Source organism: Peromyscus californicus, unplaced genomic scaffold (assembly GCF_007827085.1).
Source record: "Peromyscus californicus insignis strain IS unplaced genomic scaffold, ASM782708v3 Scaffold_8__1_contigs__length_139910024, whole genome shotgun sequence".
Taxonomy (NCBI): Eukaryota; Metazoa; Chordata; class Mammalia; order Rodentia; family Cricetidae; genus Peromyscus; species Peromyscus californicus.
The window spans coordinates 85,984,987-86,010,541 of NW_026294606.1; the positions used below are offsets into that span (position 1 = coordinate 85,984,987).

At 47.0% G+C, this 25,555-nt stretch overlaps 1 protein-coding gene across 1 annotated transcript in view; it reads right to left on the reverse strand.

Moving 5' to 3' along the window:
- Positions 1–25,555, reverse strand: part of Galnt2 (polypeptide N-acetylgalactosaminyltransferase 2) — a 133,081-nt gene that overhangs the window by 34,212 nt on the left and 73,314 nt on the right. The window contains exon 3 of the mRNA XM_052727102.1: positions 18,050–18,203. Within this exon, the coding sequence (XP_052583062.1) occupies positions 18,050–18,203 (154 nt within the window). The remainder of the gene's footprint in view (positions 1–18,049; positions 18,204–25,555) is intronic.

Consider the following 25,555-nt stretch of genomic DNA (forward strand, 5'->3'; position numbering starts at 1 on the left):
CCCAGACATGGGGCAAGAATTTCCACCCAAAACCTGAGAAAGCTTTAAAAAAAAATGGGTTCTAAAACAGAGCCAAGAGCAACTTCCTATATGGGTTTGAGCCAAGCAGCATGGCAAATTCCTGCCATGGTACACAGAGGCATCTCCAAGCCACACAGTATGCTGCATGGTGGATTTAGCTTTTGCTAGTAATAAAAAAAAAAAAAAAGAGGTTTCTGGGCTACATGTTGTTTTAATGGAGGCATAGACCCACTGCTGCCGAGAGTTGGTGGTACACATGGCTCCCAGAGCCAGAGCTGGCAGTAAACATACCACCGCCATGTTGGAAAGCTGAGGGGGGGTGGAGCCAGCAGCCAAAGCTGCCATTTCAGTCCTAGCAATGCTGCAGTTTAAAGCAATAGACTCACAATAAGGCAGGTTCAGATGGAATAAGTCTTTAAATGGTTTACAGTGTGTATAAAAATGTATGTAGGCTTGGAAGAGAGAAGAAAATGAATATAGACAATTATATAAAGAAATAGAAAGTTTTAAAAAATAAAGTCTTTAAAGAGATAGTAAAAATAATATAAAAAATAAGCCATGTAAAGATGGAAATCACACAGAGTCTGGATTATATTGTCTTTGGGATTTTAACTGCAGAGAGACATTTGATTGTAAAAGCTGCTGAGTTAAATCAATATGTATATTTTAAAGGTATCTCAATTTCAGAATTTATGTCTAAGAATACATTGCTTTAGAAAGGAGGTTCTGCTTTTGTTTCCACACAAGATGAGAACCTGTGGATTGCTTCCAGGCTAATATGTTTTGACCAGCCAAGACCCCTTGAAAGGTCTCTGATGACAGCATGGCCCAGATGATCTAACATCCAGAATGGTTTCAAGGCAATTGGCTCAGACAATGCAGCCTCACGGACTAGTCTAGTCAGGACTTGACCATAATTCTTAATTTTCTCAGGATCCCCATAAGAATACAGTGCCCTTTATCAGCAGGAAATAGCCTAGAAAACTACACCCACATTCCCAAAAAATGGATTATGGTTGTTTGTCTTTGTTTAGATTGTTGGTTGCAAATTGTTATTGGTCATAGTCAATCTCTTTCTAAAAGAAGAAAAAGGAATATGATATAGAAATGTAGGATATAGATAGGATAAAAGGGTAAATTATTGAATCTACTTTTAAAGAGCAACAACTTATTTGAAATGTTTTATATTGCTATGGATTTTAATTTACTGATAAAAATTTAAAGTTAATTTTGTTATACTGTATGTCTATTTCTACTCTTGTTTTAGGTGTTACTAAGTCATTTAAACTATAATGGATAATTATGAAATACAGATTAATAATTAGTCATTTATGATAATCACACTTGTCATATTAAGTTTTCTAGGTATACATAGATATATTTCAGTTAGGCAGGTAATCTTCAAACACTTCAAAGACCTACAGAATATGGCATTTAAAATGTTTTTAAAACTTAAGACTTTTCTGAACAATGAGACACATCTGCTCTTGGCAGCACCAAATACTTCAAGGAAGATGATGGGCATTGAAGAAACTCATTATGGAGTTTGCTTTCTTTGTGGCAAAAGTTAGCCACTGGGCAAAAAAGTACCCTTGCATCGACTGATTGACAGTATGTTATATAAACCAGACATTCAGGACCCATAGGAAGGTGACCAATGAACTTTGCAAGACGAGATGGTCCTGCAGGTTCCTGCTTCACAGAGAAGACTGTCAGATATTCAACAGGACACATGGAGAAGTGACTAAAAAACTCTAGGCCTAAAGGCTGAAGATGGATGCTCCAACATTGCAGAGGAACTTTGGATGACTGTCCAGGCAGCCAGCTGCCTCTGTCATTCCAGATTTTTTGAAGTTGCTTACAAGGCACTTCTTATTTACTTAGGTAATATTGTATCCTTCTGGAGTCTTTAATGTAGTTGAAGACTAGATAGTTATAATTTTCCTTGGTTATGATAAAAGATAAATTAGATATGAAACTTTAGACTCACAAATATAGGATAGACAGAATATTTTCTTTAATTTTGCCAAATGCAAATAGACTAGATATTATAACTATAATTCTTGCTTGATTCTGTTTTGTTATATGTAATTTTACTATGTTGAAGTTAAAACCTTCCTTTTAAATATAAAGAAAAGGGGAAATAATGGGTGATAAATAAAATGCTGATTGGCCAGTAGCCAAGCAGGAAGTATAGGTGGGATAAGCAGACAAGGAGAATTCTGGGAAGAGGAAGGCTGAGTCAGGAGTCACCAGCCCGACACAGAGGAAGCAAGATGTGAAGGCAGAACTGAGAAAAGGTACCAAGCCACATGGCTAAAGATAGATAAGAATTATGGGTTAATTTAAGTATAAGAGCTAGTAAGTAATAAGCCTGAGCAAATGGCCAAGCAGTTATAATTAATATTAAGCCTCTGTGTGATTATTTTATAAAGGGCTGTGGGACTGTGGGTGAGAGATTTATCCCAACCACAGGCCAGGCGGGACACAGAAAAACTTCCGACTACACAGACAATCAAAAGCTTGAGAGAGTTAAACAAATGTTAAAGCATTCCCAGCCCAAGACACAGTCTCTGTCGTTCACTTCCAGATTCCTCACTCAACAGGGCAATAAAGTGTCTTTTTTTGCATCAAGGATCCCCATACCCTAAATGCCTGCCATGGGGATGGCTTTTAGGCTTCCCTGATAGTGTTCACTAGGGAACAATGACACAGTGTTACCAGGCACACCCTACATTCAAGGAAAACCACAGCTTCCTTGAATCTATCCTACGTATTGTGAACTTAGTGTTTCCATGATGCAATGCAAAGCCATCCTCAGGAAAGCAAAGGCTCTAAAAGCATTACCAGTGATATAATGAACAGCCAACAAAACCGCATGAAGCTCCAGCCTAATCCAGATAGAGAACCTGGGGCACAAGCCAGGGAGATGGCTCAGGTAAAGGCACTTACCACCAAGCCTGACAACTGGAGTATTCCTAGGACCCATAGAGTGAAGGAGAGAACCAAGTCCTGCACGTTGTCCTCTGATTTCTACATGTGCATTATCACGCGCGCGCGCGCACACACACACACACACACACACACACACACACACACACACACACACACACAAAAAAAAAAAATTAAAAAATTGACAGATGTAATAAAGTTGGAGTACACAATAGAAAGAAACAAAAGTACCTCACACCAGTGCAGTCTAACCTGTGTGTACAAATAACTGTGCAAATACACATTTAAATTACGTGTGTGTACAGTGTCCTCAGGTCAGGAGAGAGTATCAGATCCCCTGGAGCTAGAGTTAGAGGCCTTTGTGAGGCACCTGATGTGGATTCTGGGAATTGAACTCAGATCCTCTGCAAGAGACATATGTGGAATCTCTCCATTTCCCCAAATACAAATCTCTTAAAAGATGATTACAGGGCGCTGGAGAGGTGTCTTAGTGACTATGAGCACTGGCTGCTGTCCCAGATGACTAGGGTTCAATTCTCAGCACCCACACTGTGGCTCACAATCCACAACACCTGTGGCTCCAGTTCCAGGGTATCTGAATGCTGGGCCTCCAGCAGCATTGCTCTCAGAGTGGTGCACAGACATACATGCACGCAAAACACCCATACACCTAAGGAAAGGTCACAGACAATTTTAAGGTAATTACAATCATCTATCTAATCCCAGATATCAAACAAAACAAAAAGAAGATGGGACAGATAAAAACTTATGTGCTCCTCATTAAGAACAGGCACAGTTTTATTCTCAGTATCAAACCAATACTTGTCTAATTACTACTTTTGCTTAAAGTGGCAACTTCCTGAGTTATAAGTAGGAAAGAAAACTTTGTTAACCAATTGGAGGGGAAAATAAAGTGAAGAGCAGCAAGTAAAGCAGCAGCTGCACTGAAGCAGGGGACTGGCCTGGCAAGAAAACATGGAGGGGTGGACCCTCTAGGAGGAGGAGGAGGCCAGGCGCATGCGTGTCCGGCCCACTCTTCCACGATGGCTGCCTTCTGTCACAAGCTGAACCAGCAGCACAAGGCTCTCGGAGGCCAAGCAGCAGCCCCTCTATGCTCTTGACTGGGCCTCTAAAACCATAGGCCAAATTAACTTTCACCTTCAGAACTTATCCAGTCTCTGGTACTCAGTTACAGGAACAAAAGAAGAATCAAGATACAAATTCAAGGTAAATGGTACTCTGAAATGAAAAATAGCAGAAGACCTAAATACACAGCAAGAATGGCAGGCCTGTGAGGCACACTGCTGTCTCCACCACCAAAAAGGCTGCAGCACAAGAATGGGAAGCTTAAGGTCTGCCTGGGCTACAGAATGGGAAATCTAGTGGGCTGTTTCAAAATTAAAAGCAAAAATAGGCCTGGGGATGTAGCTCAGTGGTAGAGTGCTTGCCTAGCATGAGCAAGCCCGGGCTCAACCCCCAGTACAGTGCAAAAACAAAATAAAGAAAAATAAAGCAGCGTATTAGTGCCACGCAGGCTAAATCATGTGGCAAAATGAAAATGTTACACAAGGGGTGATTTTATGCTGATAACGATCTAACCCATGAATATATCCTCCCCATATGCCAGATAATAACACTGCAGTAGGTTAAACAGATGTTCTTGAAATAAGCACAACCCGGTGATGACAGAGGGGAGTGTAGACTGACAGAGGATCCAGGTTTCCAGCGTGATCAGCCAGGCTGCAGCAGCAGCACTATTTTGCACTCTGAAACAATTCTGTGTACTTTAAAATGTGTTGAACATACCTAGAAAACATGTAGAGGAAGGAGACATGGAGGCTGGGAGTATGGCTCGGTCAGTAAAGCGCTTCCACACAAGCCTGAAAACTTGAGTTTAATCCCTCGAACCTATGGGAAAGCCAGGAGCAGGTAACCCCAGCACTGGAGGAAAGAGGGTGGAGACAGGCAGATCCATGGAGTTCACTAGCCAGCTAGTCTAACCAACTCAGCGAGCTGCCGGTTAAGTGAGAGACCCTGTCTCAAAAATAAAGTGGAGAGCAGTTAAGGAAGATACCCGACCTCTGGCCGCGACAAGTTGAACACAGGTGCATGTGCACCTGCGTGCACACACACACACACACACACACACACACACACACACACACACACACACACACACACAGAGTGAGGACATTAAGACATGGCCCCTGCAAGCAGGACTGTTCATGCTACCCCCACCTGCTTAGCTAGAGGTGTGCGATCTCTCTGATTCTGTTTTCTCACTGACACGGCGCAGGAATAATAATGAACGTACCTACCTCTAAGGCTGCTGTGGGAACTGAATGAGAAATGTGTGTGTGTCAAGTGTTTAGTAGAACATCTGGAACAAAGCCCCAACCACAGAGAGCCAGAGATGATGATGCTAAGGCCACCAGTACCCGGCAAGAAAATAACATCACAAAGCAGTAACATCTGCCTCTCAAGTGATAAAATGAGGAAAAATACCAACAACTTAAGTTTAAACTGACAGGAAGGGGAAAAAATTCATTACAATTGTGAAACTGTTGCCTAAACACACACTGGATTAAAAAAAGAAACTCAGAGCAGAGCTCCAGACAAGTGGGAAATAACAATATTTTAGTTATTTTAAAGTAGACGTAAAAATAACTGAAATGATAACACTCCATTTCATAATACAAGGAGGGACTCAGCACTGTGTCAGCTAAACACAAAGCCAGCACTCAGCACCCAGCACTCAGCACCCAGCACTCACAGGGTGGGTGTGTGGGAGAAAGCACTAAAAGGCTGGCAGACCAACGCACTGGGGTTATGAACTTCCCCACGGAGAGGTGAGCAAACATCTGTTCACCCCAATTATGGCATCCATGGCAGACCAAATGTAGGTGGAGACCTGGTGAGTTTGGGGTAAGTTACAGGAATGTGGGCAGTTTCCTGGAAGGTATACAACTGAAGAGGTCTCCATCCCTTCAACTTTTAACTGCTCATGTATCTTTGCAAGCTCCTCCCAGGGAATATTAAAAGCCTGATCTTGGCCGGGCGGTGGTGGCACATGGCTGTAATCCCAGCACTCGGGAGGCAGAGCCAGGCAGATCTCTGTGAGTTCGAGGCCAGCCTGGGCTACAGAGTAAGTTCCAGGACAGGCACCAAAACTACACAGAGAAACCCTGTCTCGAAAAAACATCCCCCCACCCCCAACCCCACCCCCCAAAAAAAGCCTGATCCTGTGAGGGTCTTGGAGTAATCACAGCTGCTGGGATTTCAGAGGACAGTTCTGCAGAGGGACACACACAACACTAGAATGCATATGCAAAGTAGAGTCTGTGCAGAACCCAGGGGCGTGAGCAGGACTTCCCCTTCCACTGTGGGCAAATCTGAGAGAAATGGGAGCTTGGTTCTCAATGAGGGAAAGGGGAAAGGAAGAGAAGGAGGACACACTTGTACACAGGGTGAGACACAGAGGTTTCATGGCTGCTAGAGACCCTGGTGCAGGCATGTTTGGCACTGTCAGGAGGGTTTACAATCTTCTGGGAGGACAAAAATCCCCAGAGCTGTTCAGGTAAAACAGAAAAGTTTACCATATGTCAACATCTATGGGCAATCCTTTAGAAGTCATCAAAGGATTAGCATGTAAAACAGCTACAGGTGTAGATGACGTTCCCAGATAGAGTTTAAGAAACAAGCCTTTTGCAAAGAATCTTTTTTTAAGCACCTAAAGAGATGTATGCCTTTGTCCTGCCTTCATGTCTCAAACTTTATTGACAATCCTGAAACTGAAGAAGAAGAAGAAGAAGGCAAGGGCGTTGGCCCCAGAAAGTCTGAATTAGGAAGTTAACTCAGAGCAGCAGCCTTGATCAGCACAGACAGAATAAACGCTGGGACCCTGTCAGAACCAAACAACACACTGCCCTTCCAAATGATATCTTCTTTTGAATCAGTGAGCGAAAGGCATTATTACAAAATGTTCACTCCACATAGTCAGCACTGCAAACAGAAAGGGACATCACAGTCCACCCCAGAGAGTCACTTACATGAGCAGAGCTGTGTGGCACAAAGCCACACAGAGCAGAAGCTACAGCAACAAGAAGACCCCAGGAACCGCTTCCCACACGAGGCACAGGAGCAGGTGAGCACTGGCTGGCCTGGCAATAGCAACAGGAGCATGGGGACAAGTCTGAGGGACATTCTGAAGAGACTATGAGTACTTTTCAGCTTGCTGATGTGGCTTCCTTTTTGCTTTTTAAAAATACAACAGATGCACCTACTTTAAAAAAATGCTCTCAAAATAATAATTTAAAAAGCAGTCTAAGAAACCAGGAGTATTTAGAGAAAGGAGGACAAGAGGAGGTTGCCACGCAAGGCTGTTGCACACAAGATGTAACAGATCCAGCTCATATCTGCCCGAGATAAGGTCCACGGCAATGGGGGCTGCCACATCCTTGTCACCAACACTGTCACTGCCACCATCTTACCCTGATTTCCACGGATTGGCACTGCTAAGCCCAAGCATGAGACAGGGTGTAAATCCTCAGGCGAGGACATGGAGCCTCTGTCTGAGGACACCACTGTGTGCAAGCCTCCAGAGGGCATGCCATGCCAGAGGAACTAGAGTCTTGGGTGGCCGAGGCACTTTGCTAGTGGTCAAAACAAAGAAACGGGCCATTAGCAGGCAGCGATCAAGGAAGACGTCAACATGACGTCCGTCCGAACCACAGGCTTTCCACCATCCCTTAGAGGAGATGCTAGCTGTTCTGTGCAAACCAGAGCGACCCTATAAAAAACCACCATCCCTTCTCTTCTCATTACCTAGTAAGGACCCAGTTTTCCATTACAACTACATCATAACAGAAAGGAAAAAAAGCCATGGGTGGGTAACTCTTATCGTATTTGGCAGCAAATTTTGATCCAATCCAAATGCAGGAGAAGGGCCTGGAATGCTGGCAAAAGTCCTGCATGCAGAAGCAGTGCAAGCCCCATGTGTCTGCACTGCACCATCTGCCACCTATGCCACACATGTCAGCCCTAAGAGAATGACCAGGTGCATGGGCAGGCCCAGGCACCACTGCTCTTACTGTACACATTATTTCACAGGAAATAATGCACCCCTCTACCTCCTGTTCCCTCTACCGGAGCACACAGCACCCAGGGTGCATCCTGGGAGCAGAATCCAGCTCTCCAGACAACAAATCCCTATGCCCTGATCTGTGATCCTCTGCAGCAGAGGAGAGAGAAACACTTCTACTTCGGGCAAGCACCCAGCATTCTGTGACTGTGGCACAAACAAGCCTAGATGGGCAGGGCAAGCCAACAGTCTCACAATGTGCCTCTGTATCTCACTTCCTTATACCCATGGCATGTGCATATGCATGCACACATTCATGCATACAGTATACATGTATATACACATACATTCCAGCTTCCTGTGGTTAGCTAGATATAGTTAAGGTAAATGGCTGTTATTGTATTAGTCTGAACCTTTTTTTAGACTGAAGTGGGGGTTCTGGGTACTCATGGATTCCATCACCAAGACCCAGTATCTCAAGAGCACATGTCTACAATAGAGAATAGACAGGTATCATTCATTAACCAATGTCATTGACTGCTCACCAGCAAAAGATGATGTAATTCTAAAACGACATTCAAGTGTGGAATGTAGGTCAATTGTCCCAGAAAGGCAAGACCCTTATATTATTTTGTCACCTTCCTATACTACACGAAACTTTTCCATTTCAAAAACAAATGAGCAGGGCCTGTTGCTATGTATCTGTAAGCCCAGCTAGGCTGAGGCAGAAGGAACTCAAGCTTAGGGTCTGTCTCAGCTACACAGTAAGTTCAAAATCAGCCTAGGCAAGTGAGACCCTGTCTCAAAACGAAAAAGTGAAAAGGAGGGCTGGAGATGTGCCCCAGTGAGGAGCACTCACCTCGCATGTGTGAGGCCCTTGGTTCAATTCCAGTACTGCAATCAAACAAACAAACAAACATCCAGTTGCTCCTCTGGTGATGGCGAAGTGAAGGCTCTCTAGTGGGCTGCTGGTGGAGGATAGCTTGTATTGACCTTATTTATCAAGTCATCCTGCTGAGTCTGCTTTTCCTGCTCTGATCCCCTCGGTAGTAGGCAGGGTCATGGTTTCAAAGGTATTCCCTCAAACTGTTTTTCTGTTGATGTGCTGCAGAATGAGCCACATACTCATGAAGCAGCACAGCATACTCGGGGTCTGTCCGCAAGGTCAGCTTGGCATGCCACATGAGTCAAGAACAAAGCTTCCCAGAGCACAGCTTGGTCTACTCAAGCTGATTCACACAACACAAGTGGCTGGTCACAGGACAGCAAAAGATCAACACCTATACAGTGAGGGGTTCTTGTGAACCTTTTCATATTTCCACGGATGTCCAAGCTCACTGACAGCACCAAGAGACAGTCACAGCTACACTGTGACTGCTTTGCAAATAAAAACTAAGGGTCCGAGATCATCCCCACCTTGGTCTCAGAGTAACAAGTGACAGAGCGACTGACAAAAGTCACATCATCCCTCCCCGTGTCCACGACACTTCTGTTTACTCATTCACTCACATCAGAGACAGATACTGCTGCTCAGGGTGAGATGTAAGAACCATTATAATTTCAGGCTGGATTAGGATTCCAAATGAAACACTTGGGTATTCCTCTGCATTTAGTGACAATAAACTCTTTTGCTCTGAACAAAAGTGCTCATGGAAAGCAAAGAGGTAGGGATGAGATGCATAAATTGCCTTCAAAATTCTGGAGAGACAGTAGGCAGCCAGATGCATCTGAGAGTGGGAACAGATGGACAGATGCACCCAGAGAGTGGGGTCAGGTGGACAGATGCACCGGAGAGTGGGGCCAGGTGGACAGATGCACCAGAGAGTGGGGCCAGGTGGACAGATGCACCCAGAGAGTGGGGCCAGGTGGACAGATGCACCCAGAGAGTGGGGTCAGGTGGACAGATGCACCGGAGAGTGGGGCCAGGTGGACAGATGCACCGGAGAGTGGGAACAGATGGACAGATGCACCGGAGAGTGGGAACAGGTGGACAGATGCACCGGAGAGTGGGAACAGGTGGACAGATGCACCGAAGAGTGGGAACAGGTGGACAGATGCACCGGAGAGTGGGAACAGGTGGACAGATGCACCCAGAGAGTGGGGTCAGGTGGACAGATGCACCGGAGAGTGGGAACAGGTGGACAGATGCACCGGAGAGTGGGGCCAGGTGGACAGATGCACCCAGAGAGTGGGGTCAGGTGGAGAGATGCACCGGAGAGTGGGAACAGGCAGACAGATGCACCGGAGAGTGGGGCCAGCATTTTTGTTGCCCTCCCCTCACCTGTGAAACCACCAGGGCAAAATACATCCAACAGAGCAATGACCTTGTGGACAGGAAACAACTCAAGTTTTGGAGGTACCCTGGAGGCTGGGGAGGTCAGAACTCAAGTCAGGACTTGAAAACAAAGGGACTGAAATTAGGGTGGGAATCCTAGGGGCTGCTTCCTGGAAAGAGAAAGTCCTGGAAACTTCCAGACCTCTTCCACTCAATGGAACCCAGCCTGTGGTTCAGTTCTGCATGGTATGAAGGTGATCTGCCTATCTTAGCTAAGTATATCTTCCTTGGGAGATGGGAACAGCAGGTATAGCCTTCAAATAGCTCTACACCTGTTCACTACCAGAACGCAGCAATTCTACACGGGAATTCAGCAGACAGATTTCAGGCAGACTTAATACTGACATGCAGGAGTCACTGAGCAGGAAGCAGGCTACACGGAGACAGAGGAATAAAAATAAGAACATAAGAGGGCAGAGGGCCAGTGGAAATACCCAACAAGGATGTGATGAGGGACTTAAGAAGGGGCACACAAGGGAGGTTACAGAGACTCATATCCCCCAAACCCTTCAAACCCCCAAACAGCTTAAATAACAAAAAGCAATGTCCACAAGTTGTTATAAATTACTAAAAAGCAAACATGAGAGATATATCTTAAAATCTAACTGTAATCAAAGATAAACTGACCAAAAGAAGAAGTCACAGTTAATGCTCACCAGGAACAGTGGGAGAGAAACAGAGTAACTGGAGGGCAAAGACAGATGCAGAAGCAGCAACTGCCGTCCAAGAGCCCTGCACTCTGAACTGGGGTGGCGGGAGCATCTCAAAAATGAAAGTGAAACAGACGTCTTCAGACAAACAGATCAACAGATCTACTGCCAGTGAACTGGTACCAAGAGGAGCCACTGTGACATGCTTATGGGATACAGATGGACAATGGTCCCAGGCAGGAAGAGGAATGAGGATAGGAACACAAATGTTGGATGAATCTGAAGGGTATTTACTGAAATGAAGGACATTTAAGACATCCTGAGCAGTTCTGTCTGTCCCATATATACACACCCTTCTCATGGGGTGGGTGGTGTGTGTGTGTGTGTGTGTGTGTGTGTACAGAAAACGGGGTGGGGAGGTGTCTGCTCCAGAAGTAACAAATGCTCATTCATCTTGGACTCTGCTAGTTGATCACAGTTGAAACTTTAACTAGATGATAAGACGGAAGCACGCACCCAGAAGGATACGTGGAAAGGATACAGCAGGCAGGACTTGGAACACAGTGAGATACTGGCCTTAAACTCAGTTCTCCAGAGCACACATCAAACACACAAGGACTAAATGCTCCTGCCAAAAGACAAAGCTTGTCAGAGCAGAAGGAAGTCCAGAAGTAAATAAGAGGCCACTCTACACACTTCACAGAGAAGGTTCGAGAAATGTGCACAGGAAACAAAATGAATAATGAAGAGACTTCATATGACAAGGGTGTCAGCCCACCAGGACGAGCAGAAACTTACCAGCAAATCTCAAACAAAAGCACAGGGATTCAGGTAAGTGTCCCCAGCCCTGGGCTGTTTAACTAGCTGTAGAACTGGGGGTGTGGGGGTGGGTGGGAGATGTACTCACTGCTATCACGAAGCCCAGGACCCAGGAAGAAAGGAAGGACCAAAGAATAAGAAACCTAATCTGCATTACTGTTTTAGCACCACCTATTTCTGCCCCGCATAACAGATGGGGAAACTGAGCCACATGTGTCGCTAGGCATGTGGGGGATAAGCCTTGTAACCCTGCTGAAAATCTTGGAGGCGGTGACTCCCTGCAGGCCTTTAGAGAGGCTGGCACAGTCCGAGGGAAAGTGCTGCCCAAGCCACACACTGCCACGGCCACGTCCTTTCTCCAGTGCCTGTCACACCTCGAAGGGTCCAAAGGGGACGGTGCTTAGACAGGAAAGTGGCCAAGAGCAGGCTGTGGCCAGGACATAAAGGGAACCAAAAGGAAGACACACTGATGGATGGCAGGCCCTTCCCTGCTGGCCTGGAGAACCTGAACTGGACAATGATGGCCAGCCTTCCTCCAGCTTCTCAGGATCCCTCCATCTGTGCCAGAGAAACCAGTTTCCCTTGGGAGTGAGTTCAGCTGCCAGCTGTCAGTATTCACTGCTTCCTGATTCTGGGTGCATCAGGTCACATGGCAGAGGCCCACGACTAAAGTTAGGACCATAAAGGATTCTGGAGCATGGCAGCAAGGCCGCTGCACCCAGCAACAGAGCACAGAGAGGGCCCTGAAGCTGGGTGCTCAGACTCCTGTGGGTACTGGGTTTAACCGTGGCTTGGTGTTCGTGGCATACCGCAGACATATAAATAACCTCATAACCCTTCTGGTTTCCCAGGGACAAGGGCTACTGAGATTCAAGGTGGTACCCTAAAGGTCCCAGTTGCCTACCCTGGCCAAGACCTACTGGTGGTATTAGTCAGCCATCGGTTACTATGACAAAAGACCCACAGAGTAAACCCAAAGAAGGAAAGGTTTATTTTGGGCCCCCAGTTCTAGAAGCTTCAGTCCATGGTCACATGGCCCATCGCTGAGGATCTGTGGTAAGGGAGAAGCGCAGAGTGACAAAGCTGCCCACCTATGGCTGTCGGGAAGCATGGGGGAAGCGAAGGGAAGTGGAGTTACGCGATACAGTCCACAGCCTCCCTTTCTTCAACTAAGTCCACTTAGTAAGTTTCCACCCCTCCCCCCAACAGCCCGACAAATGGTGAAGCCATCCACAATCACTACCTGGACAAAGTCAGAGTCCTCATGATCCAGTCACTTTCCCAGGTCTCCACCCAGCTCACTGGGGACAACCAAGCCTTTTTAACACACAAGCCTAATCCAAACCACTCCAGAGAGGGAGAGAGGGATGGGAAAGCCACCTAGGCTTACCCACCAAGGCCTAATTCCAGTTTGCTGCCTAGGTGAGCTCTGAGCCAGGCCTTTGGGGAACTTAGGTATGAAGTCTCCAGACAGACCTATCTACCTCACGCCAGTGTACACTGAGTGAGAAAACTAGTGCACACGAGACTGAATACAAACTGTGAAGGCTTACCCCGTGCTTTGGCCAAACTCCACCTCACAGGGGATGGGGCCCGCAAGGCCGACTGCCTAACAACATGAAGCGGGAGCACACAGGTGGCTCCCCCCCTCCAGAAAGGTGACAGCCCTCCAACTAAAAGATGTTAGCTCAGCAGTACACATAAGATGTTGCAAGACCAAGCTTAAGGTGCGCTGGTCCCTCAGCTACACTAGGAACCAAACTGCCCTCACCCAGGTTTTACGCCTCACAACGGAAAATCGTAGGTCCCATAATGAGTATCTTGCCAAGGCCTCACTCACTCTGTGCTGGCAGGCTCCTGAGAGCCTTCTCCTGGCATGAGCAGTGTTTACTCTCCAGAGGGACACTGAGAGTCAGGGCTATGTCTAGACCACAGTTCCAATCCTGGCCGTCCTCTCAGAACATGGCTAACACTGGTGACCCAGGGACAGTAAAGTAAGCACAACCAGCAAGCCCAACACCCAACTAAGCTGCAGTGTCCTGCTGGAAGCCAGGAACATCCTCAAGAGAGTGTCCTCCCCGAGGGCTGCGAGTATGACCTCTTTGTTCCCAGTCAGACTTTCTGAAAGTGGTTGTTTAAGTCCGAGCTCTCCAAACACCAGGGCTGAGCAACCCCACTGTGCAAAGTGAGCAACGGTGAGATGTTCTAGTCAAAAGCCTGCTGGACAAACAGTTAGGTCTGTCACTTGGGCAGCCCCTCATCAGGTGCTCCTCTGGGGCACTCAGCAGGACACCCTAATCTCAGGACCATCTTTTAGTGTGAGATGCAAGTACATTTCAAAGTCCCAACATTTGAAATTCAAGAGAAGAAGAAACAGGAGCAACCGGGAAACTGACTTAGCACAGGAAAGCCGGGGAATCTGCCTTCACCAAACACATTTCATTTTCATGGGATTTGATGAAACAACACAAAGTGGGGCTCTTGACCAGCAGGGAAAAGAAATCCCCGACAGTGTGTTTCCATGAAGGCTTTAAAGTAAACAGAAAAGACTTTAAAGTAAACAACCTTGAGCTCCTGGCAGAGAGGAGATACCCCAAAACTTTGAGTTCTGCTTGGAAGCTGCACACTGTCCTCACAGAAGCATTTCTAAATGGCCACACAAGCTAAGAGACCTGCCTGGCTCAAACCCCATTGCTGAGGGATACAAGGAAGACTCAAGTATCCAGAGACAAGGTGCTCTCTGAGTCATTCAGGACCTGCTGGGCCACTTCTACCCATGGCTGCCCATACAGGTGGCCTTCTCGACTGTCTGCTTCTGTTCTGCCAGATAGTTTATCTCATATGGATCTTCCTGTGATCAAGGGTTGGCACTCAGTATGGTCTCCTTCTGGGCTGGCAGATGGCCACCTTCCCACCATATCCTCTTATGGCCAAGGGGAAGATCGTACTCTTAATTCCTCTCAGTCTCTCTCACTCTTACCTGTCCTCTTCCTGCCCTCCGTCCTCTTACTGGGATACCTGTCCCACTGGATCAGGACCCCATTCCCAAAACTTTATTTTACCTTAACCATATCTAATAAAGAACCTATCTCCAAATACAGACACATTGGAGACTTGGGACTTCAACATGTCGATTCATCCATAACCACGCATGCTTCTCCTGGCTGCCGGCCAGAGGGAATGAAGACTTCTGGTGGGGCCCTGTGAGCCAAAAGCACACGAAAGAACCACAGTCACTTTGCAGGGGACAGAAGTCACAGATGGAAGCACTGAAAGAATCCAGGGCATCAATCCAGGCCCAGAGGGTTCTGGGCACCATCTCCCGAATCTGCTTTCACAGGGCCTGATTTCTGCAGTATGAGGGCTTCAGCCCACACAGGAGGATACTGCAGAGTTAGAAGTCAGACACTCAAAGGGTCGTGTTAACACTGCTTTCCCAGAAACTTTGTGGGGGGCGGGGCAGAGAGAAAGCCTGGTGTTCTCCACTGATGCCATGAGATGGCTTCCTGGGGCCAACATAAGGAGAGTGGTCAAAGTTCCCTGGCAGGAGCTGTCAGGCTTCGTGCAGATTTAATTTGCCTCAATCTAACCAATGGGGAAGGCTCCCAGTGGCTGCTGTAACACAGGGAAAGGAGGCCAACACAGGCCAGGCAGAAATCAACCCATCCTGAGAGAGGCAGTCCAAGATCGGCTTAGACAAACAATCATTCCAAAGATATTGAAAAATAATATGTCTGTAGAGTTTGAGGGAATTTGAGAAGCTCACAATGGAGGCAGCCGCTGAGAAACCAAGTTCCATGCTGACAAGCCCCAAATTGCACCTTTTCCTGCTCAAAGAAGAGTGTGCCATGGTGAAATCTTGGTGGGAAAATCAGCTCAGCAGCAGCTGGTGACACAAAGCTCAACGATCACACGGAGATTAAACTTCAGTCAGCTCAAGTGGCCAGGTGACATTTCTACTGTAACTCCACTGGACTCTATTTCCAGAGGCTGAAACCCTGTATCAGTTACCTTGTCACTTCTGTGACCAAATATCTGACAACACAAGGAAAGAAGGGTCTATTCTGGCTGACAGTGCAGTTTACCATGGCTTACCATGAGGCAGCTGGTCACATGACATCTGCTGGTCACATGACATCTGCCAGGAAGCAAAGAAAGATAAATGCTGGTGCTCACCTTGCCTTCTCTTTATTCAGTCTGGGACCCCAGCTCATGGGTGCTCACATTTGAGGTGAGACCCACCTCAAAGAATCTAATCTAGAAACTCCCTTGCAAATGTGGCCAGAGCCTTGTCTCCTAGGTGAGTATAATCCTGTCAAGTTGATAAGCACTGACCCTTCCTGCCTTACGTCAGCAGCTCCTAATCCAGAGACTCTGAAGAAAATTTTGCATGTCCCATCATGGCTTGTGAGGATCCTGAAGTGGGTCTGAGGGGCATCTTGACATCACATGCTATTAGCTGCAGAAAGGGAGTGGGGATACACTCTGGACCATCCGTAATGAGCAAAGGGCTGTCCCTAGACATGCACACACCTGTGACCATGTATAGGTCTTCGAGCTCAAGGCTGTCACTGTCTGAAACTCCACTCAGAATTCCCAGGAGCCCTGGGACCGAGGCCCACTGCCCTTGTTTTAGAGAGTGAAACAGGATGGTTATAACCAGAAGGACAACAAAAGAGCAGAACAGAACTGCCTTTAAGAGAAGAAAGAAAAAGAAATGAAGTAAGGCAATCATCTGGTGTGGCTGGAGGATGAAAGTTGATACCATGAATCTGTTTCAGTGTGGTTACATGAGTCACATAGTAAATAACCCACAGGTTTTTTTCCCTGTTCCCAAAGGACAACAAAGCTATGTTTTCTATATAAAAACTGTTTTGAGTACCAGTGCTGACCACTCCCCAAAGATGGTGGAGAAGGAAGACTGCACCCCTAGCAGTACCCACCACCTGATCCTAAGACAGGCAGGAGGGGAACCCTCCATCAGGGCACAGAGCTGTCTTCCAGTCCTCTAGGTCCATGTGGTCCCGCCTCCTGCTTTGCCATCTTCGGTCTCTGGACTCTGATGGCAGATACGATGAACTCAACAAAGCACACCTGTGGTACTCGGTGTCCGTGCGTGTCCAGAGATGACTGGCACCTGGATAGCAACCAGGAGGAAGACCAGCCCTGCACGTGTGCGGTTACACCTGACAGGCCCCTCTTCCTGGGTGTCCTAAATCCCTGTCCCGACACCTGTAACTGGCATGCAGAAGCAGAGATATGGCTCCCAGGCGGATGGTGTAAGCTCTGGCAGTGCTTCTGAACATGCACAGACCCAGGGTGCACCCAGTCTGACCACTGGCAGATGTGAGATCCACAATATGCCCCACTCCCCAAGAATTCAGTGGCTCTGGAAGCAACTTTGTTTATAGAAAGATCCACCTACTCAGGACAACAGCTGCCCTCAGGGTTCAGAGGTATGAGAAGTGACTCCTCATTTCTCAGTGATCCCAAACAAAACCAGCCCACCACAAGGTGCCAGAGTGGACAATGCTCGGTCAAGGTTTCTCCAGTAAAACTTCAGGACATGGAGGAGAGGACCAAGGCTGTGGAGATCTCTTTCCTTATAAGTGGTGCCAGACTAGTCTTCAGTGTCTGAGGATGCCTTGAGCTGAGCTTGGTAGTCAGCCCACCCTCCACCCAAGTCTTAAAAAACAAAAGAGTGTGATGGCCCTTCCCCATTAGTGCCGGCAGTGAGAAACAAAAGAGACGGCCCTTCTCCATTAGTGCCAGCAATGAGAAACAAGAGTGTGATGGCCCTTCTCCATTAGTGCCAGCAGTGAACTGCTGTCACCTGTCCTGCTCCTGGCTCCTCCCAACTCTGCTAAGAAGTTAACCTCTTCTCTGATTTCCAGTTCCCCCGCTAGAGCTGGCCCAGTAAGGGGAAGTTTAGATTTTCTTCCTTCCAAGATTGTGAACAGTGTTTATGAACACAGCTTCAAAATACTAAATGATCGGCAGATACAAGGCCCGTACAACTTTCTCCTTCTGATTCCTCTGCTGGCCAACAGCCTGCTGCCTCTGCAAACTGTCAAGAGGCATGAGCCTCACTTCAGCATCTTTCCTGCTTAGACAACACTACATGGGTGAGGAAATCCAGGGGCACAAGGAAGCGTTTCTCCAGCTCTTTTCCAACATGGGGAAGGGACTTACTGGTCATGCCGGGTGTCAGGAATGCCTCGATCCATACGCAGCTTGTCACTCTCTACTTGGTTGAACTTGTTGCGTGCGTAGGGGTCCTGCCCAGAGCGAACCATTGTCCCACCAACATACGCCTCCTGGTTAAAGTCTGGCCACCGGACTTTCCCTGGAAAAGGCAGAACAGAGGGTATGGGACAAGTGGATATAAAACCAGAGTGTTGCCAGAAATGGCAGTGAATGTTAAGTCAGGAAACAGTGGCCTTGGCTTATTCATAGGATGATAATTTCAATCAAAAAAAGTAGCTGAAAACAGCCCCAAGCATTGTCATATGGGAAGCTGAGAGTCTGCAGTTTGCAAGACAAGAGTGAAAGGCCTGGCCGTCTGTGGAGGCCCACAGAGGCTTCCTAGGAGACCTAAGTCAAGGTCAGAGAATCTGAGCTTGCTTTATCCAGCAGAGCTTCATGATGGGATGATTTGGCCACAGGCGTGGTTACCAGGTGTTTGGAAGGGTCTACACTTGGCTGTACATTGTGCTTTGATCTTGAAAGGGGGAGGTCTTTTGCCTCGCCCCTCGACATTGTATAAAAAGCCCTTTGGAATAAACCTTGAGGTGACTGGGTATTGACCCAGGGCCCTCTCGAAGCTATCCTGTGTCTCTGTCTTTCTCTGTCGTCTCTGCCTGTATTTCTATCTAATACTTCCTTATTCCTCTCTCATCCCCTCAAGAACCCTTCGACAGGTCAGAGCTGGACTCTGATGGACTCCTACAGCAGTCAGGCTCCATCCAAAGCTCCCAAGACATTGCTGGCAACTCTGGCACCATTTCTCTTTCTGTGAAAGGACGTTCTCTGTCCAGCTTCCTACGGACTTTGGTCATGTCCCCAAAGCATTCCAGGCAGGCAAAGGAGACAGTGTATGCATAAATTAACAAAGCACTCCGCCATGCAACCAAGCACCACAAGAATAAGTGTTTGGACTATTGGGGTCCCAAACCTACGCCCAGAACAAAGCCACCTGGAGATGGTACTGAAGGTCCTCAGCAGCGCAGAGGTGACAGTCAAGGCACCTCCAGACTGAGCCTCCAGGAGAAGGTCAATGGCTAAGGCCAAGATGGCAGAAGGGGAGGTGGGCTAGAGTCACACCACCCAGGGTGCTGTCTGTTCTTTTGGTTGCTTGGTTTTTAAGAGAGTATATCACGTAGCCCAGGCTGTCCTCAAACTCACTAGGCAGCTAAAGATGACCCTACCTCCTGCCCCTCCCACCCCCATGCTCAGCTCTGCTATGTGCTCTCTGAGCTCACTAAAATCATCACTTACTTCCCTCTTTCCTCCCTGGAAAGAGGGTCCTACGCTGCTAAATACCACTGGGCTAAGGGTATTCATGATTCATTCCTGCAACTCCCCCCGCATCCAATATACCTAAACATGCTTCCCCTATGAATACCATTACTGTCAGCACAATCACTGAACATCAGGAGAGGGACACATTCCCATAGTGTAGAAAATACCACACCCTGAGAAAGGGTATTGCCACAGCTTCCTGTGAGGCCTCTTCGGGGTCCTCTATGCAGTTGTCAAGATGCCTGACCTTATGGAGAAGTAAAGAGTGTGGCTGCCAGAGACACCCCATGACAGACAGGACCCAGTCATTCCTCACATACAGGTCTTTTCCTAGGGAGGTCATTAGAATAGCCTGTCCACCCCCCAGACATTTCTTAGTCTTGCTTCAATTCCTTCCTGTTGGCATCTTCCCTGTAGTCCAGACTCCTATGCCCTCTCTGGGGGTGCCATGTGGTCATGGAGAGGGTTTTATGTGGTATATCAGGCCATGAAATTGTAGGGCACCTCACAGCCTTGCCTCAGTGTCTCTGAGGCACGAGTCACACGCTGGCATCATGCTAGATCCATAGGCACAGGTGACAAGGCAGGTTCATCCAGCCCCACTGAAGTGTGCATGTTCTGAGGGTGACGAAGACGGACTAGCGAGCCACAGCTAAACCTGCAGGCCAGAAAGCCCCCCAGAAGGCCTGTCTGCGCTGAGGTCAAAAGCCTGCGATACCTCAACGAATGCCATTACTCTGCAGCAGCTCCTCCCTCTGACCATGACCATCTCCAGCTGGACACACAGATCCCACCTTGCTATGATGCTGACTCTCCCCAGGGCACAAGGCCCCAGGGCTAGAGACTGAAGTAGCCTTTCCTTTCAGAAAGTGAGTTAGGATGTGAGAACACCATGGGGGCTGCAGATGCGTTCAACTGTGACATCATCACATCATGAATCAGAAGTCTCAGGCATTCACACAAATGGCTAGGGTCTAACAGTGTAACACTCACCCTCGCTAGAGGGGAGGCACAGGTGTAGCCTGTGTTTTCGTGTGGGTGTGACAAAATATGGCTTCATCACCTAATAATGGTTCAAAACCCGTAATCTGAAAAACACTGGACTCAAGAACATCATGGAAACTGGTCTGTGTCATGCAAAATTGTCAAGTTGGAGACTCCTGGGACAGTGGCAGCAGAAACCAGAGGAAGGAAGCTCAGGGGCCTGTGCTCTAGCCTGGCCCACTCCCTCTAAGCGAGGCTCACACCTGAGCCGCTGCCTGAGTCCAGCCCAGCCCACACAGACAGGCAGGCAGCCAGGTGCGGAGAACTGAGAGCTGGGCAGCACAAGCCCCACAAAAGAGCAATGAACTGAGTCCTGAGAGTCACAGGCCACCTGCACGCCTAACAGCTTAAAATTTCAGTTTTGGAGATTACAAGTTCCAGAAAAATAAAACAACAACAAAAAACAACCCCAAGAAAACAAAACATCAATTTTGTGATAGGTTGGAAAAGGCTTCAGTCACCAGTCACAGCCCTGCTCCCCCACTGATGGAAAAGCCCGAGATAACATTTCACAGGAGGCAGCAGGAGCTAGCTCCATCATCAAAGTTGACAAGAAAATAAAGTGAGCATCCAGACAGTGTGAGAACCACAGAGCACATCCAAGCTGGCTGTGGAGCAGGCTCACTAGGCAGGGCTATGAAAACATTCAGCAGCAGGTTTGCTTAGGAGTGGACTTCTCTCAAGCATAGCCTATGAGTGGAGCTGTGTGTTGCAATGCATGTTGAGACCAGCCATAAAAATGAGGTATGACAGTGACCTAGAGGCAGGAGGAGCTATCTGAGACCACACTGACTGGGCTGGTATGTCTTTACCCGCAGCCCAGGCAGTCCTGAAGGTCCTGCCTCTCCAGAAATTGTGCATAACCAGTCTAAGGCCACCTTCAAGACTGTCCTCTGAGGAGCACTGGCTCATGCGGGTTCCCACTGACCCTGCATTACTCCAATCTTCCATTCCCCCTTAAGATGGGATCCAGACTTCTTTGGTCACAGCATTCTAGGTACCCAACCAGTCACAAACCCCTGCCACCACTGCTCCACTACCGTTGTCTCATCCTGGTGAAGCCGAGTGTAAAACTGGCCAAATCCTAGGCCTGACTTGGAAGAGCACAGCTTCACACTGGCACTCACTCTCCTGCAGCAGCAGACCAGGAAAGACCTCCAACTGGCAGTCAGGAAACAGGAAGCCTACAACCAAAGCTCAGGTTCTTCAGGATGAAAACAACCGCCACCTACATATTTCTTTCTAATGCTATCCCCAGGAACTGGAGATGGGGAAGGGGTGGCCTTCCTCTCCTGACCATTCACCACTGGACAGTCTCAGATGGCCAGAAGCTGGAGGAAGGGCTGGGCTAACAGCAAGAAGAGGCATGAGTGCTCCTTGCCCATCATTCCCAGCCCACAGCCTGCAGCCATGGAAACAACAGCCCAGAGTCAGGAGAGGGATGAGTCAGTGAACATGGATCACCATGCCCTTGGGAGAGAAAGGATGAGTCTCTGTGGGCCCTGAAGAGGGGACCCAGGGATGGTGCTGTGAAGATGACATCCTCCACCTTTGTCTTCCCTACACTGTTCTGTCCTGGCCACTGCCTACCTTTGCTTACAGGCTGTGTCACCCCCTGCCTCCTGACCACCCACATCTCCTTTCACTCTTCTCACAGATGACTTTCCCAGACTGTCACTGACATTCAGACTGCAATAGGTGTCAGTCTTGAGTTTGGGACTGCAACTCAACATTTAGTTAGACATGGCTGGACTCCAGAGAGGCCTCTCTATCCCAGAGCCTCCTGTGAGGCTCATGAGTCACTCCTCTGACTGTGATTCTTAAGTTCCCAGTTCAGTTCAAGAAACTTCCCATATCACCTGCCCTTGGGCAGAAGCACCCAGAGGCCTGCTGCACACAGGGGCAGAAGCCCAGGGAGGCTATCTACCCAGCTCAGGGCTTGGGTGACCAGGACAGGGAACTCCTCAGGGCCAGAGGAAAGCTGATGTCAGGTTTCTAATAACTCATCTATAAATGAACCTGAAAAGGCCACAGAGCTTTTCAATCAGGATATGTCAGACTTTACATGACTTGTATCAATACATTTAACTTAAAATAATGTAGATTTCTTTCTTAAAAGTTTTGTTTTTACTAAACCTCATTCCTGAAAGAAAAATCGCATCAATCTATAATGAGTTTTCACAAAACCAACAGGCCTAGTGCATATTTGAAAGCAGGCACTGTAAGACATGTGCACATGCTCTTAAGAGGCTTCTGTGTGCAAGGACAGGGTACCTGACACATGCTCCTGAAGACGGGTGTGCCATCTATCACCACAGGTGTCTGGGGAGACAGGAGCCTGCACGTCAGGGGCTCCGAGTTCTGCAGAGATGTGGACTCTCCAGCAGAGGCAGCTCAAGCAAATGCCAGCACTCTGGATAGAATGCTTGTCTAGAGTAGAACCACCTTCTCCTGGGACAGCATGGGAAAGGGGGCATGCAATAATCCACAGACAGATACCTGTGCCCATGAAGCCCCTGAACTCAAACTGAACCTAATATTCCTGTGCTTGAAAGAAAACCCTCATGATGCCCCTGCTCTAGCAAGTGCCCAGCACAGAAGCGAAGGCCAGGACAAAGCCAGGACTGCAGTAAAACAGGCCTGCTTCCACAATGAAGGGTGCAAGTGATATTATTCCTCGGTATCTGGTATGGCGGGAATTTCACTGCACTGTGAGAAACTTCTCTTAAAATAAAGCATCCTAAAACAACATATTATTAGGGATAGAAAGCAGGAAATTCAAAGCAATGAAAAGTAACTTATCAATAAATCTAAGGAATTGCCAGATGTTACAGGAGAGCTACACAGAATTTGTTTAGAATTATTGATGCTATCGAATGAGCAGTTTCAAACAGCAATGAGCAGGAGCAGCTGCTCTACATTCATAAGGTTTATGTCCAGCTCCAAATCTTCATGGGCAAATCTTCAAAGAACTCTTCTCTGAATTGTGCATGTTTTTTTGTTTGCATGTTTGTTTGGGGGCTAAAGTCTCACTATGTAGCCCAGGCTAACCTGCTGTCTATTTTCCCTCCTAAGCCCTCTGCAGAAGCAGTCACAGTCACTGCGGGATCCACACCCAATGCTGCCTCCACTCACTTCAGTCATCACCACCCAAAAGCAATGCTAATCGGCCAGGATCTCTGAAAGCCCTGCTCCCAGGAGAATCCTGGTGGAGTAGGTCAGAGTGCAGAGGACGCCTTACTATGGACATCCTTCCTCTGCAGGGAGTGTGGACTGTGGCAGCTTCCAATGTGCAAGTGAGTGGCTCTGGGAGTTTGGTGGCTCTGTGATGGACGCCTAGCAGTTATGGGCAGTAAGTGGAATGAACTGGCCCAACACCAAAGCCAGAGGACAACAGAAGAAAACGAAACTACAGAACAGTTTTTTTCATGAACATATACAAAAATCCTCAACGAAATATTAGCAAATCAAATCCAGGAATGTACAGAAAGAATTCCATTCCACAGGTGAAATTTACAATGGTTATTTAAGGTTGGATGGACAAATAAAAATCAATGAAGCACAGACATGACCATATCAAATGATGCAGAAAGGGTCCCTGACAAAATCCAACAACTCCATGACAGAAACGCTCAGCAAATTAAGTCAACAAAGAATGTCTGAAACAAATGTATAGCTCAAATATGAGAAACTCAACTGTCTCACTGATGAGAAACACGGTAAGAGGACTATCCCCTTTCACACTGCACCCAAAGTCCTAGTTAATGCAAAAAGACAGGAAACGGGAATAAAAACTAAATGTATAGGAAAGGAAAAAAAAATCTTTGCACATGCCATGCTTATCTATGTATAAGGTATGAAAGAAACCAAAACAAAGTGTCCGGAAGCAATTTTAGCAGGACTGAGACATGAGACTGATTGAGAAAAGGCTGCATCGCTGTCTATCAGCAACGAACAAGTGGAATCTGAAGTCAGAAACACAGTACCATCTACACTGGCACTCCCCAAATGAATCTTACATTGAAATCTAGCCAACTAGGTAAAACACCTATAGGACGAAAACTACAAAGCTCTGATGAAAGACACTAGAGAACAAGGGAATAAATGGTCGCCGTATACTCCACGCCTGTGGATGGGGACCTAGGACTGTCAAATGCCAGTTCTCTCAGCCTGATCCAGAGTCAAGCAGTGCCACTCAAGTCTCGGTGAGCTGCTTTGTGGCCATTACAAACAGACTATTTCAAGTGAAAGCAGAAGACCCGGAGGGCCAGTGCTGTCCTGAAAGAGAGAAATGTCACAGAGGGCTAACATGCCCCAAATTGAAGACTTTTATAAAGTTGCAGTAATTATGGTTTTGGTAAAATACACAAATACATCAATTGATCTGAGTAAAAAGCAAGAAATACATACACACAGTTGGTTGACTTTTGACAAAGGAAAGATAACAGAAAAAGTAAACTTCTTTCCACTTCTTTTTTCTTTTTGGATGCTGGAGACAAACATCTTTATTAAAGACACTACCAAAATTTCGGCAAACATTTCAAAACAGATTTGTAAACAGAATGCTTCCCTTCCCGACTGGCAGCACTGAGAAGACGATACAGGACAACACAACTTGAGTCAGCATTAGTTCAAAATCCTTCTATTTGATCCCATAACTTACGTTCCCACATGGTAAGACAAGTGACAGTTTAAATCCGTGTTAACAGATAAACTTCAAGAAATGAAAGTTCGTGCTGCTTGATGAATCACAGTATGTTATGGTTAAATATACCCACTTGTTTTTATATTTCTGGTATCCAGGATAAAAAAAAATCTTTAAATATACATCTAATGTGGGTAATAGCTTCTTTGCAAATTTCTCTTCAAAAAATACTTTATAGCAGTATATAAGTAGGTTACCTACACATGTAATTTTATCATTTTTCAAAAAATTATATATCTGTTTCATTTTTATAACATCAATTCTTTTGCCGAACATTAATAAAATGGACACACCGTTGAAAAGGAAAAGCTTGTCCTCCACAAGAGAAGTAGAGATTTGACAGAAGCAAACAAACCACGCTGACAGCCTGCAACAACACTCATCTGGTGCTAACCTGAGCGTCCCGCCTACTGAGGAGTAGCAGCTTT